Below are 20,757 nucleotides of genomic sequence, written 5' to 3' on the forward strand. Positions count from 1 at the left end.
GTGAACTGGAGAGAGGGGCTGAGAGAGAGGGAGAGAATTTTAAGCAGGTGGCACATTCAGCGAGAAGCCTGCTTGGGATTCTCTCTCCCTCTGCCCTGCCCCTGCTCACACTCTCGCTAAAAATAAACTTACAAAGAGTCCAAAGCTCAACCCACTGAGCCACCCGAGGTGCCCCTATTTAAAATTTATGAGAATGTAAATACACACAACAATTGATGGTGTGTACTAGAATTAAGACCTGTTATTTGGGGGCGCCTGAAAAGGCTCAGTCAGTTAAGCATCCGACTTCGACTCAGATCACGATCTCACGGTTCCTGGGTTTGAGCCCTGTGACGGGCTCTGTGCTGAGAGCTAGGAGCCCGGGGCCTCGTTTGGATTCTGTGTCTCCTTCTCTCCCTGCTCCTGTTTCTCTCTCTCCCTCTCCCAAAAATAAACAAACGCTTAAAAAAAAAAAAAAGTGTGGGGGGGTGGCACCCGGATGGCTCAGTCGGCTAAGCGTCCGACTTCGACTCAGGTCATGATCTCACAGGTCGTGAGTTCGAGCCTCGCATCGGGCTCTGTGCTGACAGCTCAGAGCCTGGAGCCTGCTTCAGATTCCGCATCTCCCTCTCTCTCTGGCCCTTCCCCGCTCATGCTCTTTCTCTCCTTCAAAAATAAGTAAAAACGTTAAAAGAAAAATTAAAAAAAAAAAAATTTTTTTTAAGCATATTGGTTTCACAAAAACAACAAAGCCAAAACCCAAAACACCATACACGTGTGTCAACTTACTCAAGGAACTTCCCTGTGACGGCCACCACAGGGCCTTTCCTGACCATCCCTGGGCTCCACCGCCCGTGTCTCTGCTGAGTGGTGCCTGGATAGCCTCACAGCCTGGCGTCACCGGGACGGCACTAGAACGCTGCACCGCAGCGTCTCACCTCACGTCCGTGTCGGGGGACACACACAGACGTGGCTCCCTTCCACGGCTACGCAGTCCATGTCCCTTCCCTTCTGACAGAGGCAGAAATCGTTCTGGTGACTACGTGACTCCAGATAAAGCCGTGACGAATCACGGGTGACGCACGGCCCTCGCTATCCTGTGGTGGCGCCTTCTCTCTCCGAGGAGACCCCTCCCGCTGTCCTGTACTCACGCGGCACCTCCCGCACGCAGAGGAACCTCTCGGTAACGAAAGTTAAAAATGTAATTTCGAAAACACGAATGCATACGGACACAAAAAGGCTGGAGGGACACACGGGAAGGGGCCACCCTCGGGCAGGGGCTGGTGCTGGACACGTGCGTGTGCTTTCCAAACGGCAACCGCAGCAAACGCACCACTCATCCGAGACCGTGAAGACGAGCCACTTCTTCGGAAAAGTTTCTCTCCTTCGCTTAGACTACCTACTGAACCTAGAGATTCTCGAGAGGAAAGGTTAATGAAGGTGTTCACTGGAAGAAAAAAACTGTGGTTCAAACATACTGTGAATTCCTCAATCTCCCAGTCAAATCACTTCAAGGCAGTGTGGCTGTCAACGGCCCCGAGGTCACTGCCCGCCGCTACCGAACCCTGGCCTTGTCACTTCTTAGCTGGGCTGCTCTGTGTGCCCTTCAGCCGGGCAGTCCCCGACCCGGAGCCTGCTCCCTCTGCAACACGAAACTCTTCCAGGGACCAAGGGAACCACCCGATGCACGCTAGCCAGTTATTAGCCCCTTCCTTTCGTCCAGACACATCTCACTGGGTGGTCAGAAAAATCACTGAGGGAAATGGATTCCCAAACACCAAGAAGACCAAGAATTCTGAACAGCTACCGATATCTGACAAATACGGTTTTAGAATTGCGGACAGAACAGGTCTCTTTGGAGAAGCTGCTGACAGAATCGCTGGTCTCGCTTGTAAATACACGAAGGCTACTCTGACACCTAGTACTCACGGGTCTACAGACTAATTTGGAATGAAGAGCGGCAATTAAACTGTTAAAAATGGAGTTGAACTTAGGAGTGTTAACGATGTCCGCACCTTCGCTCGACGTCCATTTTCTTAAGATAAAAAACAAAGGCAAAACTGAATCACTGAGACGGACAGATTTCTCAGCAACGGGTTCAATCTGCAGGGAGAACGGCCCCAGGTGTGCAAGAAGGTTGCACAGACAATATGAACGCACCGTGCTGGGCACTGAGAACTGTACCACCATCAAGCACCTCACGGAAGCCTACCTCCTCCAGGAGATAAACCTATTAACTTTGAGAAAATTTGTAAGCAAGCAATGCCTACTCTGAATGACCCGTCTGTCCCTATTTCCATCTTGGTTAAAGATACAAATCACCTCCTTCATAGATGGCATCCAGACCCACAGTTCCCCAACTTCTGTGCCAAGGTACCCCTCAGGGTGCCACAGTGAACTCACAGGTGCCCTGAGGTACCAGATATTTTTGAGGGACACGGTAATACCTGACGGTGGTCAGACACCGCACAAACTACTGGCTCGACGATATTCTTTTCGGTACTAGTTCAGGTTACGTTCCTTTGGATGACGCTACGTTTTTTAAAAGTGGCTGTGATAAAAAGCAGGAACTGAACGAAAACCAGTCTGGATCAGGAAACGATTCCAAGGTTTGAGAGACTGTGCAAGGACCCAGAACATTAACAGTGAAATAAAAATCATTCTTTCGGGTCGCCTGGGTGGCTCAGTCGGTTAAGTGTCCGACTCTTGGTTTCGGCTCAGGTCATGACCTCACAGCTTCATGGGTTCAAGCGCCACGTCAGGCTCTGCAGTGGCAGAGCGGAGCCTGCCTGGGATTCTCTCTCACCACCCCCCCCCCCCTTCCCTCACTGGCACGGTCTCTGTTTTTCAAAATAAACAAACTTCAAAAAATTACAAAATTATTATTCTTCCATTTTGCGTGTCATTTTTTTTCCCAACAGATTACTAAGTTGTTTAGACACAAACGCTTATTAAGGATCCTCCGAACACATTTCTTACAGTTACGCGTTACTTCACTCGACAGCTTTACAGAAACAATACTCAAGTGGCAGCAAGATGCACAAATCGGACACTTCAGTGAGAAGCTGGAGAGGCAGGCTGTCCTTGGAGAGGAGGAATGACCCTGTGGCTGTCACCTGCCCTCTTCCCGCCCACTCCCAAGAGAAAAGTTAAGAGAAAGGCAACGCAGGGCTTCCACTCACAACCGTGAGATCAAGACCTGAGCTGAGATCAAGAGTCGGACGCCCCACTGACTGAGACCCCCGGGCGCCCTGAGAAAGGTTTGAAATCACCACTTTACTTTTCAATTTTGATCTCCACGGGATGATGTCTGTCAACACTAGTTAGTTTTTCCTTCTTCACTTCACACTCTTTTCTGTCGGACAGCTTTTTCCCAGCCGGTTCATTTTTGGCCTAAAACACAAGACGGATAGAAATGGCTCACGGTCCAGGTCTTCTCGCTTGTCGGCTCCGTGGGTTACGGCAGGCAAGAACGGCCTCACCTTCTCGACGGAGATCATTCTTCCGTGAAGCTCAGTTCTGTGGAGATGGCTGATGCACTTTGTAGCCTCATCAGATGTCGACATGGTGACAAACCCATAGCACCGAGCTCCAGGACTGCGGGCGTTGGTCACCACTTTGGCCCCGACAACCTTCACGAGAAAGGGCACGCTTATTCTCGAGACCGCACAGATCACCACACAATCTGTCAAAACTGATGAGCAGTTAATTGATCATCGGAATTACTTCCACTACTTTTTACTTCTCCACAAATTGGTGGTTCTCCAGGACTAGTTACGCAAGTGGTTCTAATCCATCCCATCAAAATACAATTGTTTTCGATGCAAGATCGGCCCTCGGAGTGACAAAAAACAAACAGGAAAAGCTAAAGACATTTAAACTTCACCAACCACAACTCATTAATTAATCAAAAGTCCTTCCCACTTGGATCATTCTCTCCAACTGGACTTCTACTTCCAGACAGGCTGGCGCACCAAGTAATTACCCTCCGGCTGCCTGAAACTAGAAAACTAGAGGAAAAACAGGCAACAAGGGTTTTCGGACGCCGCACACCAGGCCACATGGGATGGTGACCTGCAAGAGAGGACACGCGGAGCCGTATGGGTGCCTGGGCTCACTTCCCAGAAGTACCTGGCCACGGGCAGAGAGGGGCGACGGCCTGCGGAGGGGTGAGGGGCGGTATCCCGGAGCGGCGCACAAGTCAACGTCTGAAACAATCGAGGCAGCGAGAGCCCAGTATCGACGAGGGCAGCGCCGCATAAAGACCGCTGCGGGGAGCCGCACACCTGTGAGGAGCCCACGGGCGGCCAGGGGCGAGAGAACCACCCGTAAGAGGAGAGCAAGCCATCCCCACGGCTGGGCTGCTCAGGGCCTCAAACGATTCACTTTTTCCAGAGTGAACCCAGCAGCTGGAATGGAAAAGCTTGCAATTCACGGGGCACGAGGCTGAGAAGCCAGAAGGGTGCCGCCCCCGGAGCCGAACTAACCTAACCAACCTGCTCTGACCTAACGAAGCCGGACAGCAAATCTGAGGAATAAATAAGTGAACTGTGTCCCAGCAAAAGCTCAAGAACATTTATAGGGACATACGAATAACTAGAATACATGTAAATCACAACGTCTGACGTCCGATCGAAAATAACCAGGCAGGCCCAGAAGCAGAAAGGGACTCTAATGAAGAAAACAAACCAACCAATAGAGAAAGACCCAGAAGTGACTCCATAACAGAATTAGTCAACAACGATGTTAAAATTATTTTGGCTATATCCTAAACCCTCAAGAAGCTGGAGAAACCACTCAACATGCCGGGTAAACACACAGAAGGTATTTGAAAATACCCAACCCGGAATTTTGGAGCTGGAAAATACATCAGAGGAGACGGACAGCAGACCCTGCAGAAAAAAGGTAAGGGAACTTGAAAACATAGCAACAGAAGCTACTCGAAATAAATGGAGGAAAAAAGACAAAACACGCCAAAACAAACCACAGCAACAGCAGGCTTTCCGAAAGCGCATGGGTCGTCAAAGGCAAGAAGCACAGGAAAAACTTAGTGGATGAAACCCCAGAATATTCGTGGCAGCGAATCGCTCCAAGCCAGTGATCAAGAGAATCTTACAGGTAAGCCAGAGGAAAACAGACACCCGTGCCCTAAGGAACGAAGGTGAGACCCATAGCCACAGGTCAGATGACATGAGCCGGAAGGAAGGAAGCAGCACTGCTGTCCAGAAAAAAAAAAAAAAAAAAATCAAGGAACCTGGAATTTGGCACCCGGCAAACAGAGTTTTCCAAATGAAGGCAAAAGAATGACATTCCCAGACCCACGAGAGCAGTGGAAATTATCACTGGCAAGCCTGTACCTTAAGGAAAGTTTAAAGATAGAATAAAATAATACCCAACAGGAACTTGGATGTCAACAAAAGGGAATAAAGAGCACCTCAAAAAATACACACGTAGGTAACTGAAAAGTCCCTGTTTTTTCTTATTTATGTACCTCTTTAAGGTGTAAGCACAAAGCATATTACACACGTAAATAAGCCAATAACGTACTGCGTTATTAAATAGAAAACAGACCACGATGGCAAGACCAAAAAGGCTGGGAGGGAAAATGGCGGTGCACTGTTACAAGGTTCGCACGCCTCCAGGGAATCAGATTATCACTGAAGGGATAGACTGGGCTAAATTGAGTCTTTTTTTTTTTTTTTTAAGTTTATTTATGTATTTTAAGAGGGGTGAGGGGGGAATACACACAGGGGAGAGGGAGAAAGAATCCTAAGCAGGCTCTGCACTGTCAGCACACAGCCTGATGTGGGGCTCGATCGTACGAACCGTGAGATCGTGACCTGAGCCAAAATCAAGAGTCAGACGCTTAACTGACCGAGCCACGCAGGCACCCCAAGTTGAACCTTGTAATAGAATTCCTAAATGCGGCTACCAAAGAGAAATGTTATAGTTCAACCCATAAGTGAAAAAAAAGAGTCAGAAAAAAAAAAAAATACCTTGAAACAAACGAAAAGTAAATACAACACACAATAATTATGGCATATAGCAAAAGCAGTGAAGAGTGAAGTTCACGGTGATGGAAGTCCACATCAAGAAACAAGGAAAAACTCAAACAACTAAATTTTACAACCTCCAGAAACCAGGCCATAGTAACACTAGTCCCATACACGAGTTACAGCTAGGGCAGAACAAATCATAAAAAGCACTCAATGCAAAAGGCAGCAAGAGAAGCAAGGAGGCCAAGAAATAGGTCAGAGAGAAGACAGAGCCAGAGCAGACTCAAACTCCACTATGCTCGTGCTCGTGTTACACGTGAATGTTCCCATGGGATGTGCAGAGAACCGAGGGGAGAGCCCGCACGTGAGTGCAGAGCCCTGAGTCTGGCCCTGACCACCTGATTCAGGTCAATGTGAGCAAGTCCTCTCCTCTCTCCGGACCTCAACGTCCCCACCTGTGCGATGATGGTGCGGGTGGGGTGGAGGAACGTTCCATCATCTCTAGGTTCGCAGCAGACTCGGGGGTCCGTGTTCCCGCCCGCAGATGTGGAGCAGCGCTGCTCTCCCAGTAGAGGAGAGCCCCGCTCTGTCCAGAGCACCTCACACAGGGCCAAAGGGGACTTTCTGAAGGGGACAGATGTCACTTCTCTCAGAGACGAATTTCCCATTCTTCACTCTCCTCAAGGTCAAGGGGCCCAGCCAATTGTGGGGTCACGTGACTTCCCCACCAAACTAAGTACCCTTGCAAGGACGTCGCTTCTGATGGCCACGAGAGCAGAATCCAAGACAACCTCACCTGTCCCTGTCCCCTGGCCTCGCCCTCTGCCCCCCACAGCAGCCTCCGATTAGTTGATCCAAAATACAGACTTGTCCCACCACAGGGCCTCCGTGCCACTGCTCTAGTCCACAGCTGAGACCTGTGGGCAAGGTCAACTCCAGAATCACCCAGGCCTCACTTAAACAGCACTTACTCAGCAAGGTGCACCAAACCCCAGACCCACATCTAAATCTGGTGTCCCTCCCAAACGCTGATGGCATGCTGTTAACTTCCCTGAATAAACCCATCGTTTAGGCTATGTTTACTTTTTTTTTCAATGTTTACTCTTCAGAGACAGCAAGCAAGCAGGGGAGGGGCAGAGAGAGGCAGGCCGAGGATCTGAAGCGGATTCCGTGCTAACAGCAGAGAGCCCAGCCCGATGCACAGCTCAAACTCAAACCGTGAGATCATGACCTGAGCTGAAGCCACCCACGCACCCCTGTTGTATTTACTTCTTCAACGACTTCCCCATCAGACTGTTAAGACCTATGAGGACGTGACCTTCTATGTGCTGTTAGGCTTCATAACTGGTGTCTAAGTCAAGTAAATAACCGACGAATAGGTTACAGAGTCAGTTTGAAGCCCTTGTGAAAGACATTCACTGTGAAGAAAAATTCATCTTACAGACACTGCTTCTGGGTCCTGTCTACTTAAGTCACTGACACATTTGCTGACGTCTAGTCAGGGACACAGACCTGAGCAAAGACAGGCCCAGGGCATCCAGGACATCTGTGAAGCTCTGCCTGGACTCCCGGCAGCTTCTCCATGTTGGGTGTGTGTGTGTGTGGGGGGGGGGAACCCCACACCTGCTCCCCCCTTGGAGGGCCACTCCCTACAGGCACCCACAAGACCAGGGCAGTCCTCCTGCCCTAAAATGAGACTGCTTCACTATCTAATTCCAGGATGATGAAAATCGGTTTTAAATGTTCTCAAGTCCTCAGAAGGCTTCTAAATTGTATTATTTTCTTCCTGCCCCTGTGGACAGCGTATTAGTTGATATATTTTTAAACCACTATCGTGTTCCAGTTTTTGAACTATAGGTTTAAAAACGCCGGAATATATAAAGTTAACTCGTCACTTACTGTTCAGGAAAAAAATCCAGCATGCCAGCTTTTAAGTTGTATATGGGCCACAAAAACAGCAGTCTCTTTAAGACAAGTTAGAATGAACCACAGCAACGTTTAGACTGCAGCTATTTACATACATTTTCTGTGACACAACGAACTACCTGTTGGCTGTTCCCCACTCTCAGCTGGGAAACAAGACCCACTACCTTGTGGGGTTCTGTTTTCCATACACATGTATGTGTGCACGTACACACACAGGTAGAAATATACAAGCCCAAAAAAACAAAAAAGACCACCGACCAGATTAACGATAGAAAAAAGAACTCCCCAAACTCTGAGCTTATTTTTTAATGCCAAATAGAGGCTGGGTGGCAGGACGTTAAGGGAGCACGTACCTTTCCATACTTGTTGAATAGATTCTTCAGATCTGTCGCTCGAGTTGTGGAGGACAGTCCACTGACCCACAGGTTCCTGCCAGAGCTGCTTCCGGTACGACCTGGGGCAGGAGGGAAAGGATCAGGCTTTGCCTCCAGGCCTAACAGGAAGCACGGCGTGCCTCAGAACGTGGCCCTCTCTTAAACCCCAGCCACATCCAACTTCAACTCTTCTGGTTTAGGAACGTAATTACTGCCAACACACGGAAGACCAAAAATACGGACCGCGGAAACGGCTTCCTTACTCAAGGAATCCTCAGGTCCACGTCCGTTACAAATGGAAATGACTACTGGTGCCCAATTCTCACCCAAGATGGCAGTTTCTACAACCTTGTCCCGTTATTATGATGGGCAGAACAGGATGAGAATAGGACGCAGTGCAGTAAGACTTTCAGTATCTCATAAATGACACCCACGACAGAGACAGAAACCACAGAAGCTCACCAACATTTACATCTAGTCTCTCAAGATACTGCTAGATGGAACTTCCGGTAATCCTCAATCAAACCAACTACTGGATCCCAAATGTGGGTACCTGTAGGCCCCTCCCTCCCGAAATAAGGGATCCACAGGCGGCTCCCTGCCACATAAGTTAAATCATACCTTTTTCATCTTTAATGATTGGCTTTATATCTTTTTCTTCCTTAAAAGAGCTAGAGACAAAAGTTAATGTTACTCACACAGGAAAAAAACGAAAGAGAACTAAATTAAAAATATGGTATGTGCTAAAACTGAATACCTACCAGAAAATTAGTCTGAAATAAAATTTTAAGACACCTTTGCAAGCTTTTATAGGAAATCTGACCCCCAAAATACAATGTCAGATTCTTAAAAGTCAATTGGATTTAGCCGAACATAAGAGTTAACAATTTAAGAACACAACCGTTAATAGGTTGAGAAAAAGAAAAGAAATAGGTTCACCCATTAAAAATACACAGAGAGATATAAAACATCGTTTAGAAGTAAACTACAATTGCATCAGTCTGGCTGGCCAATTGCAGAAAAAACAGCTTATGTGTGTCATTAAATGACCAATGAAAAGGAGATAGCGTCTGGTCTAAAACTGAGAAAAAACAAACCTCATTTTCTGATCAGCGCCCTCACTGGCTGAGGACTCTTTAGGAGCCGGAGGGACTTCATTACAAGCTTCAAAAGCAAACTTCTTCACGTCTTCTTTGCTATCTCTGGGGTCTGGGCTTGAGGCTTCCTGGGGCGCTTCCGCGACCTCCTCGCTAGAGGCTTCCGTGTGCTCTGAGGCTTTACTACTCTGCTCAACTGGCTTCTCTAGCCCTACAGGCTCACAGTCCGTCCGCGCGCCATCGCCCGGCTGCTCCACGGGCTCCCTTTTCACTACCGCTAACAGGGTGTCTGCCCTGCTCGCCTGAGCTCGTGCTGTTGACTCGCTGGCCAAATCTAAGTCACCCTCCTCCGGATGGGCGCTGCCAAAAAGGTCCTCTTCCTCCGCAAGCTTTCTGTCTGGCCCCACGCTACTTGTATCCTGTGCAAAGGGCTGCTCCAGCTCGGAACCTTCTTCTTTTACTGGCTCAGATTTACAAGTTTCCCCCAAAATGTCGAGTATTTTCTCATTTTCTACGGATTTAACAGGAATAGAATGGCACAAGGTTTAATTACCAGGGAAATAAAGCAATCACAAATGCGGAACCGGCACGGCTGCCACGCTAACACGAAGAGAACCGCTAGCTACACAGAGATTGGAAAACCCGCGGGTACACAAAGTTACACTGGTTACACTACCTGCGCTCCAACCGACTGCTACAGTAAGCCGCTACGCTACATGGAAGAGAAAAGGCCCCCACAGATTTAAACACCTACAACCACGTGGCTGCTTCTCGACAGTCTTCGTCAGGTTTTTGTTCAAGTGTGGGTCTTCGGCTTATTTTCCCAGTGTCCGAGGTGCGGAACCGAATGCGATCACCGTTTGACGACAGCTCAGTTTCCAAATTTCTTCGAATTTCTTTTAACGGGACAGTCCGACATGAAACCCAGAATCTCTTCCGACGGCAGGAGATAGACACGCAGTCCAGAAGGGGAGTGACACGTTGGAGATTTTCCTGAAGAAACTGTTTCCTCTTCTAGAATCCAGTCACTTCTCGGGTTAAAAGTGCCCTGACAACCGCTTTTTATCCTGCCTTAACTGTTATCACTCAGAAAGACTGGGGCAAAATATCACAAGATCTGTTTCATGTGTAGAAACACATGGAAGAATCACAGGGGGAAATTACTCAAAATGCCACTCTACGTGGTTAGAGAGATGAAAATAATCACTACATCTCACCAAATATATTTGACCTCCAGAAACCAGAACGGCACTTCCACAGATCTGGTGATACGAGTGGGTTTCCAATCTCTGATCCTCGTACGATCTGGATTGTCCACCATTAGGATAATTTACGTGACCATATACACAGCTTAGAATATACAGACAGCTTGAAAAACAAGAGTGGGAAAACTTTCAAACCATTAACTGTCGTGTTTCTCTTATCAGTACCTGGCTCCAAGAGAGGTTCTTCAATATCCTATTTTGAAAAAAGAAGAGAGAAAAAAATCCACAAGGCACTTAGAAACAGGGCAGATGCCTTTCCCTGGCAGACACAGCTTCAATCAAGTGTGAATAAATGCCTGTTTCAAACGACTTTCTCCAGTGGTTCCAGTCAAGACACCGTGTTGCATTCTAGGATGATTGCCATGAGAACAAACCCATTTTGCTGGCTTCTTTCTCCCCAGCAGAGCCTGGCAGGCAGCAGTGACACTTGGCCTATTCGAATTCCCCGGGGAGGGTGTGGCCACCCCACCCAAGTCTGAGCTGACCTAAGGGCCTCTGGAGAGGGCAACAACTGCCACAGTGAGAGGTCACACAGTCGACTACTGCTTTATACATCATGCCAGATTTGAGTAAGATCTAGTTCTCTCCAAAGAAGCTGTTATTTATCACTGGAACCTGTCAACAAAACCATCTGTTTTCTCAAATCCTTTCCCTGGCTCCCCACTGTACTTAAGCCAGCGGGCCAAATCTTTTCCCTGACCCCAGATGGGGGTAGTCGGGCCCACCAACGTCTGCAGTCTCACTCCTGCATCCTCCACCCCTACAACCAGCCATTCTCCCTTCGGGCCCAAAGTCCTCTTTCCCCTTTCTCTGGATTAACTCCTGACCTATGTGTCAGACCTCAATTTGGGTTGGGCTCCTCCGGGAAGCCTTTCAGGAGTTTTTACTGCCTTCTCCCTGATGAACTTCTTTTCTTTTCTAGTTACTTTCTTTTTGGTTATTAACATGCCCCCAGTAGAATACAAAAAGCAAGACTGTAACTTGTTTGGCTTAACCTCTTACTCCAGGCACTTTGGCTCAAAATCAGTGTTCAAATCAATTTTTTACAGACGCACATCCTTTTTCACTATGGAATATTAAACACTCGCCTGATGTTTCCAACCACGCACAAGCAGGTGGTAACTTACCGGAGATACTTTGAAGTCCAATGATGAAGCATCCAAAGTATTCTCGAAGCCCTCCCCATCCACCTGAAAGACAAAAATGGAAGACCGCTTAATGGAGACAAAGTTATGAAGGTCAAGGCCTATATACCTCACCAGTTGCTTTTTTAATGTTTATTTATTTTTGAGACAGAGAGAGACAGAGCGTGAGCAGGGAAGGGGCAGAGAAAGAGGGAGACATAGAATCTGAAGCAGGCTCCAGGCTCTGAGCTGTCAGCACAGCTCGAACTCATCAACTGATGAGATCATGACCTGAGCCGAAGTCAGATGCTCAACCGACTGAGCCACCCAGGCACCCCATACCTCACCAGTTTCTAAGTGACTTACATGTCTGTTTCCCTCTTAGCGCCCGCCGCCACCTGCTAGTGCCACCGGGTAGTTCACCATTGGATTATTCAGTTTATCGTTGGCCTCCCTGCCTCCTCTGACAGGGTCTCACACAAGGTGGCTGCTGTCAGTGCTGGCCCACAAACATACAAAGTCATTTCCCAGGCAGTTTCTATTTACTGGTGGTCCACATACGTGACCCAGACATTTTTCCAGAGCAGAACTCAAAAGGAAAATGAAAAACTTCACACTTCCCCACTTTCCCTTGGTAACAATACCTTTAAAAACAACATCCACTGGGCACTTTCTCCTAGGGGCTTTATTTGAAACATTTAACCAAACTGGTATCTTCTGTATTCAATTTGAAAACTTTTTAACCTTCTTAAGTGAAATACAAAAATACACTTTCCCGAATGTGCTTCCTTTTCCAGGTTTGAAGCTTATGACCTGGGTGATCTGATTAACCAAGAAGAAACTAAGTTCATGCTTGGAAATAATTAACACACAACAGGATCACACTGAGAGAGGACAGCAAAACAGCTGCCCAATGGCACCCTAGGCGGAGATGCAGTGATATTTGGAGTTTGTGATTTTTGACCTTTACGGTTTAAGGTTTAAAGTTCAGTCTTACGAGGGCACTTTTTTTCCCAGTTTAAAGCGAGAACAGTTAAGGCGGGGGGGGGGGGGGAAGGGAGGGGGACCCAACAAACACAAACAAAAAATACCAACCAAACTAAGAGGACGGAGTATGCCAAGGTGGTAAGGCTAAGATGGCAATCAGTTTTAGGAAGGCCACCACAGAGAGGTCTCTGCCAAACACTAAAAGTCAAAGCTTGAGAAAGCAACACTGGTAACAAGATTAAAGCCCTCCCTTATGCACAAGGATATGAAAAGTGGTTTTCTTTAGGGGCGCCTGGGTGGCTCAGTTGGTTAAGTGTCCAACTCTTGGTTTTGGCTCAGGTCACGATCTCATAGTTTGTGAGATCGAGCCCCACGTGTGGAGCCTGCTTGGGATTCTCTCTCTCTGCCCTGCCCCAGTTTGTGCTCTCTCTCTCAAAAAACAAACAAAACAAAACAAAACCACCAACAGGACAATCCAAATGATGAACTTATGACCTGTTTTGTTATCATCCTACACATTTTTAAAACCTTTTTTCCAAAGGAAAATACTTTGACCAAGTACATCAGTCTTTTAAGACTTATGCGTAGAAAGTGCCTCCCGCCCATTTATCAAAATATTCCTCAGAATTCTAGAGAAGTTCTCCGGTAGTTAACATCAGACTTCTACGGAGTTTCAACGGATGTAACTTGCCACGAAGGTTTAGACACCGAGTTCAGTGTCTATGGTGGATGCGGTCTAATCAACCAGCAGGGTGTTCTTGCTCACGTGAGCAGCACGTGAGCACTGGGGAGCCTCGGGGCTACTGGCACATTCCACCACGTCTTCAAGTTACCTACAGCGTGCTCTGTGAGCTGCGCGGGGAGCTCTCGCAGCTGTGCCGCCACATATTCTTTGCTGTCACACAGGGAACCAAGAATGCTGTCCGTGCCGTCCTCCCCAAAGTCGGGAGCGGTGCTGTTTTCAACTTCGCTCTCTTCCAACACACCGACATCCATCACGTCCATATTCCGCAAGCTCTCTAAACCTGTCTCCATATCCTCCTGGAAAGAGAAGGAAACGCGTCAACGACCGGGGGGCTGGTGGTGGCGCTCCTGCTGGCATCTCTGCCTTCGATGCCACGTACCTGCCCATCTCTGGAATCTTCTTCCAGGCCGTTGTCTTCTGTGCCTTCTTCCTCCATCTTTTGTCCTAATTACAAAATAACCTTTCAGTTAGATTAACATTTAGGTTCTCACCTCCTAATTAGTTTATGCACGCTAACAGATTTCAACCTGGGTGAGGATACATCATAAGCAAACAGAAGAAGTACCCGTTCTCCCACTGTGTGGAATTTTGCTGCAACCGGGACGTGGAAATCGAGGATTTCTATACTATTGTCAAAGCATTTTGGTTTTGCACAAGATATCTAACTTTAAAAGACCTCAAAACCACTCCAAACTAAAAAAAACACCCCAAAAGAAAAACGAGCAAAGGATGAACGGGCATTTTCCAACAGACACTTACAAATGCCAAGTCCACCTGGTGATCAAAGAGCTTCATCCCAAAATAACACTAGATTAAGCTGCTGCTTCTCCCACACACTCCACCCACGTCAGGCAGGCTGACCACCTCTCCTCATTCTCCGGCTCAGGAACTTTTCTTTGCAAGGTACAAAGGTAAAGGCTACCACAAAGTCAATGGTCGTTCCGGATCTTGTAAATGCAGAACTACTTAGGATTAATGCTAAATATTTCCAAGGGGGGCTGGAGGAGGAGGATGGAAACTTCTAGGCTTAGAAGAGAAGTAAAACCTTTGGGCTCCATCGTGGATCAAAAAGCCTTAAAATTGTACAAACCTTTTATTCTAGAAATTCCCTCTATAGGGGCATGTGCTAACACTAAAATGTCTGACAAAGAACAAAACCAAAAGTACCCTATCTAGAAATATACATAGCCCAAACATTCGAAAGGGAAACACATCATGACAGTCTGTTCACTCGTGGGACACCAGTTGCTGTCAACAGGGGAAGTTGGGTGGAATTTGGCCATGACTGGAAACATTTTTGGTGTCACAACCGGGAGATGCTCCTGGCATCTAGTGGGTAGTGAGCAGGGATGCTGTTCAACCTAAGATAGTGCACAGGACGGAAAGAATTCCTTACCCCAAATTGTCAACAGTGCCAAGTTCGCAAAACACTGTGGCACACCACAAAGGTCTTAAAAAAAAAAAAAAAAATCATGCTTCTAAAGAATATTTAAGAATACGTCAAAATGCCTATACAATAAAAAAAAAAAAAAAGAATCAGGTACAGTACGTCTACTTTTACTAAATAGCACATAGAGGTGCCTGGGTGGCTCAATCAGTTAAGTATCTGACTCTCGGTTTCTGCTTAGGTCATGATCTCACGGTTCCATGGGTTCAAGTCCCGCGTTGGGCTCCGTGCTGGCAGCATGGAGCCTGCCTGGGATTCTCTCTCTCTCTTCCTGCCGGCCCTCCCCCCCACCCCCCCATCACTAGCAGGCCTCTCAAAATAAACTTAAAAAAATAGCATGTACATGTTTGTATACATCCAAATGCAAAGACGTATTTACAGTACATACGTAAAAGTAACAAAGGCAGTCACCAACAGGGGTTCAAACACAGTGGTAGAATTAGAGATAAAATTTTACTTTCACGTGTATACGTTTTACATGTTCTAAGCTATCTAATACAGCTTCTAAAGTATCTAAACCCTTCCGTAATTTTTTGAAATGAGAAAATTAAACAGAAGAAACCTCAATCTTTGAGTACAGATCCAAGCAGTATGTACCCCCACATGCGCCCTCCGGGCCACCGTTAACTCTCACTCAAAACGTGTAGCTTTATCACCTGTCAGGCACTGTGCTCTTTATATTATTAACACTCCCACGACACTAGCAGGTTTATTGGCTTCATCTGACAGCTGAGAACTTGGTTCGGTTCTTAAAGACTCAGCTGCACTGGTTCCCGTTATATGGGAATCCAGCACTCCCTTTCGCAACATGCGCTCTAAAAACGTTTGGCAGCTGGGACACCTGGGTGGCTCAGTCGGTTAGGCGCCTGACTTCGGCTCAGATCATGATCCCACAGTTCGTGAGTTCGAGCCCCGCGTCGGGCTCTGTGGCGACAGCTCGGAGTCTGGAGCCTGCTTCAGTTTCTGTGTCTCCCTCTTTCTATCCTTCCCCTGCTCGTGCTGTTTCTCAAAAAAGGAATAAACGTCAAAAAAAAAATTTTTTTTTAATGTGTGGTGGCTGCACCCACTTTCAGGCCCTCTAACTAGTAGCCTGCTGTACCCACAAAGGACGTAAACAGGACAGATGCAGACCGAGAAAAGCCCTCCCTAAAGGCCAACAGAACGACAAAAGCTGGGCAGGGGCCACGCCCCAATTCCAAGGGTCTGGTTTCAGCAACTAAAAGCTGAAGGGGGGGGGGGCGGACAAAGATGCTAGAAAACCTAATTCAGAACGGTAATCTTTCAAAATCACATCCACAAGCTTCAAAAATTTGCCTGTCTAAAGCTTAGCTACTTTTCACTTTGACGTAACCTTTGAAGATCTAATTTCAGCCAAGACACAAGAGGGTCTGGCACTTCATACCAACACCCACATGTGCAGACACCTGCAAAGAGCATGCCAGCTGAACAACTTGCAGGAGCTGCCCTCGGCCCCAGGACCCTTCTGGTGACTTCTCAGAAAAACAAAGGAGAAGGGACCGGTGCCCCTCCAATTCCAGCTACAGTTATACTAGTATAAACGTTTCTTTATACCAGCAGAAATAAAGACCACCAAAGCTTTTTTTTTTTTGACAAAATGGTAAGTCCAAGCAGTTTTAATGTCACCTGAACTGCAACCCACATGTTCAGACACGCACTGGAAGCACTCAGCCACGATCTGGTTTGTCTAGCAATGCAAAGATCCCTGTTAAGAGCCAAGAACATTTTTGACTCGTAAGCCTCGAACCTCCCAAGTTTTAAATGAGCACCTACATTAAGAACTTTCAGACACAACTTCTAACAGATACAAGGCTCTCAATCTGCATTCTCTTGACTAATCAGTATAGATACCAGACCATTACAAGAGCAGTAACAACACGTTAATGTTTTAAAATTCAGCTTAAATGGAAATCCCTAAGGCAACCTAACTCAGAAGTTTAACCTTTCAAAACACACAAAGTTTTTAAACAGATGAGTCATGCAAAAGCCCTTCTAGAACAGCCCTTCTAAAAAGTAAACTGAAGTTACTGAAAACGCTACAAATGACTTTCTCCTTTTGTAAGCGGGTGTGCTCCACTGCCCAAATTTAACTCTTTTTCAGATGAACAGGGCATAGCCCATGGTGAGAATTCCTGCGGTGGCACCTTTCAAGAAAATAACCCACATCACACGCAAGTTCCAAAATCAGATTGTCCTTATCCATACAAAAACTGAGGACGAAAACCAATGACGGTAACACAGATTTCAAAGCTTTGTGGAACTAAATACTTCCAGAAACAGCTGGTCCCATCCACGAAAAGAAATGAACCACCGACAGATGTCACAAACTAGAAGACTCTTGGAAACACGCTCAATGAAAGAAGCTAGGCACAAAAGGCCACGTATTGTGCGATCCTATTTACGTGGAACAGAACAATTACACACTTCCGGCAGGGGAGGGGGGCGGGGAATGGGGAGCAAATGCTAATAGGCACAAAGACTTCTACATAGGGTGATGGAAACGTTCTAGAACCACGTAGCAGTGACACAGCCTTATGAATATACTAAGAAGTAACGAATTGTGCACTGTAAACAGGTGAGTTTTATAGTATTTGAATCACGTGTCAAAAAAAAAAAAGGGAGAGAGAGAGAAAAAAAAATATCTGACTGCTGAGCACCTGGCAAGCTCGGTCCACGGAGCATGTGACTGTTGACCTCAGGGGTTTTACGCTGGGTGCAGAGATTGCTTAAAAATAAAGTCTTAAAGCGAACAAGAAACAACTCACTAGCGGAAAATAGGCTGGGTGTAAACGCTCCCAACAATCTATTTTGGACCCTTTGAGCAGCTGGGTTCTATTTAGTCTCCTGCTGGTGTCCTTTCCCTCGGTTTAAAGCCTAGTTGGGGCGCCTGGGTGGCGCAGTCGGTTAAGCGTCCGACTTCAGTCAGGTCACGATCTCGCGGTCCGTGAGTTCGAGCCCCGCGTAGGGCTCTGGGCTGACGGCTCGGAGCCTGGAGCCTGTTTCCGATTCTGTGTCTCCCTCTCTCTCTGCCCCTCCCCCGTTCATGCTCTGTCTCTCTCTGTCTCAAAAATAAATAAACGTTAAAAAAAATATTTAACTCGGGGCGCCTGGGTGGCTCAGTCGGTTAAGCGTCCGACTTCAGCTCAGGTCACGATCTCACGGTCCGTGGGTTCGAGCCCCGCGTCGGGCTCTGGGCTGACGGCTCGGAGCCTGGAGCCTGTTTCCGATTCTGTGTCTCCCTCTCTCTCTGCCCCTCCCCCGTTCATGCTCTGTCTCTCTCTGTCCCAAAAATAAATAAAAAACGTTGAAAAAGCCTAGTTTTTGAACCGAGGAGGAAGCCACAGCAGGTTTAAGAGCGGACCTTACCCTAATTCAGCGTAAATCCCAACGACAAGAGCCCAGGTGTCCTACTTAGTACCCGCAAAGTCTCTTTCGTCTTCCCAGAACTACTCGCAAGGTGATGAAAACCAAAAGCAAGCGGAATCGTCAGACGGGAACCACCAAAGCCCCCCTCCCGGCCCTCGGACAGAAACGGTGCCGCGAGACCAGTTCCGCTAGCAGGTTCTCTGAGCACCGGGCCTCAGGCGGCAACAAGCACAAGCCGCTACCTTTGACGCATCTCTTTGCCGTCTTCTTGCTGGTGGCTTCCAACGCGATGCCAAGTTCATCGGGATCCTGCCCTTCTTCCTTAACCGCCTGTGAAGAAGAGATAAAATTGAACAAAGTTGAGGAGCGCGGCAGGGCTCGCGTTGTTCTCTGTAACGCCTCCCCCGCCCACAAAGTCAAACCCTTGCTCGCAAAGAGCCAAGGTGGTTCTGCTACGTGAGCCGCAAGCCCTTCGCGAGGCTTGCACGTCTGGGTCCTCGCTGGGTCCGAAGCACAGGGGGATGTGCGAGCGGGGGTCAATGACGGTTCTAAACGGGCCCTAAAAATCGCCCTACCTTCCGCTTTAAGCGAACCAGCATTGACCCTGCGCTAGACGCACCTTCTGTAAAAACTCTTGACTGGTGCTCGACAAGGGGGGGACTGGCGGGGGTGCTGGACAGGACTGGGAACTCGTTGGTAAACTCAAGTCCTGCAAGGAGCCTGTTCTGGTTGGGGAGACGCCCCCCCCCCCCCATACTCGGGGTTGGGATAAACGCGGGCGGGGGCGGTGCATAAACGCAGAAGCGGGGAGACGGAGCAACACCTTACAAAGGATGTTGGGGAAACATCTCAAGCAAACCGAGAAAGACGCCAAGGCGCCCGCCAGCCAGAGGACGACCCTGGAAGAAGAGCCATCGAGCGCAAGACCTACGAGCGAAAACCCTGGAATAGGAACCAGCACAGCTGCCTCTCCTGCAACATCTCAAAGGCTCCTCAGTCATCCGTTCTCCAGGAGGGGAAACTGAGGCGCAAGGGAGAAGAAGGCGCCTATCCAAGGTCACAGAACCAAGTCTCCAACCGGGGCCCGGAGCAAGTCCAGGGGCCAGTCGGTGGCTATCAAGACGCGCTTTCGGCACTCGAGGGCACTGGTTGGCAGGAGGATCAAAGGCGAGACACAGAGAGGGGCGGTGACGGACCAAGGTCACACAGCCGGGCCCCCTGGTCCCCGCGAGCCCGGGCCGGGGTCCGACACAAGGGGGGGAGTGGAGGAAGGAGATCCGGGAACCGCGGTGACAGGCCCGCGCGGGGGCGTGCCCCGACCTCCTGCTCCACCCCGGGACGTCGAGCCGCCTCACCTTCTTGAGCCGCTCCATCAGGACGCTCTTGTTGCCGCCCGTGTCCAGGTTCCGCTTCTTCAGCTCCGCCCGCAGGTCGATCACCCGCAGGTCGCTCAGCCGCCGCGTCCCAGCCTCCGAGGCACCCGACCCCACAGCGGCTGTGCCAGAACCCGACTCGCCGGAGCCTGCCAGAGTCTCCGCCATCCCAGGTTCCGCGTCCCCGCCACCTCCTTCCCACACCGCCGGCGGCTGTAGCGGCTCTGAGCACAAAATGGCGCCGCCTAAGAGGAAAACGCACTCGCTTTCTCCCGCCCCGCTTTCCGGCCGCGCATGCGTGCCACACATGCCAGCGTTATTAGCAGCACGCGCGCTCACGCGTCGACCAACCGCACGTTCCCCACCACAACGCGCAGGCGCCGTAACTGCAGCACGCATGTGTCGCGGCCGTCCGCGGCGGGAGGCGGGCGAGCTGCAACGCGCCTGCGCCCATCCCTGTGAGCGCTCACCACGCATGTGCAGACGCGACCGGCAGCGTCGGCTCCGCGCCGGGTGCGCTTGCGCAGAAGCCAGGCGCGCCAGGGCGGCTGGAGCGGTTCCCTCGCAGGCGGCGCCATTTTGTGCTAGGAGCCGAGATAAAACCGGCCCGGTTCTGTGTGAAGTGGGCGGCGGAGCCAGGGTCCCTGGAATGGCGGAGACTCTCTCAGGCCTAGGCGATTCGGGTGCGGCGGGCGCAGCGGCTCTGAGCTCTGCCTCGTCCGAGACCGGGACGCGGCGCCTCAGCGACCTGCGGGTAATCGATCTGCGGGCGGAGCTGAGGAAACGGAATCTGGACTCGAGCGGCAATAAGAGCGTTTTGATGGAGCGGCTCAAAAAGGTGGAGCTGGGGCCCTGGGGGCGGCAGGAGGTGGCGGGCGTGGGGGTCCTCGCGGCCGCGACGGGAGTCCGCTGGTCTCTGGGTCCGCCTCCGGCCCTTTTCGGGGCCTGCGCCTGGCCTGGCGCCGCGGGCTTCTCCCCGGCTCCTCCGAGGCCTCAGCGGGAGCGCCCAGCCCAGCGGGTCCTGGGTGCGAAGCGCAGCGCCGCTCAGAAGAGAGAAGAA

General features: G+C 49.3%; 2 protein-coding genes across 4 annotated transcripts in view; one reads left to right on the forward strand and one right to left on the reverse strand.

The window, feature by feature from the left end:
- The window catches only part of SAFB2 (scaffold attachment factor B2), a 33,129-nt gene extending 13,207 nt beyond the window's left edge, over positions 1 to 19,922 (reverse strand). For both annotated transcript variants that reach the window (XM_030292708.1, XM_030292718.1), the window contains exons 1-11: positions 19,680 to 19,922; positions 18,567 to 18,654; positions 13,873 to 13,937; positions 13,586 to 13,789; positions 11,765 to 11,827; positions 10,803 to 10,830; positions 9,373 to 9,883; positions 8,897 to 8,946; positions 8,255 to 8,355; positions 3,462 to 3,611; positions 3,260 to 3,372 (exon numbers count right to left, since the gene is read on the reverse strand). In XM_030292708.1, the coding sequence (XP_030148568.1) occupies positions 3,260 to 3,372; positions 3,462 to 3,611; positions 8,255 to 8,355; positions 8,897 to 8,946; positions 9,373 to 9,883; positions 10,803 to 10,830; positions 11,765 to 11,827; positions 13,586 to 13,789; positions 13,873 to 13,937; positions 18,567 to 18,654; positions 19,680 to 19,865 (1,559 nt within the window). In that variant the 5' untranslated portion in view covers positions 19,866 to 19,922. The remainder of the gene's footprint in view (positions 1 to 3,259; positions 3,373 to 3,461; positions 3,612 to 8,254; positions 8,356 to 8,896; positions 8,947 to 9,372; positions 9,884 to 10,802; positions 10,831 to 11,764; positions 11,828 to 13,585; positions 13,790 to 13,872; positions 13,938 to 18,566; positions 18,655 to 19,679) is intronic.
- Positions 19,923 to 20,239: 317 nt separating this feature from the next.
- Positions 20,240 to 20,757, forward strand: part of SAFB (scaffold attachment factor B) — a 37,326-nt gene continuing 36,808 nt past the window's right edge. For both annotated transcript variants that reach the window (XM_030292723.1, XM_030292732.1), the window contains exon 1: positions 20,240 to 20,535. In XM_030292723.1, coding sequence (XP_030148583.1) covers positions 20,347 to 20,535 — 189 coding nt within the window. In that variant the 5' untranslated portion in view covers positions 20,240 to 20,346. The remainder of the gene's footprint in view (positions 20,536 to 20,757) is intronic.

This window comes from Lynx canadensis, chromosome A2 (genome assembly GCF_007474595.2).
Source record: "Lynx canadensis isolate LIC74 chromosome A2, mLynCan4.pri.v2, whole genome shotgun sequence".
Lineage (NCBI taxonomy): Eukaryota > Metazoa > Chordata > Mammalia > Carnivora > Felidae > Lynx > Lynx canadensis.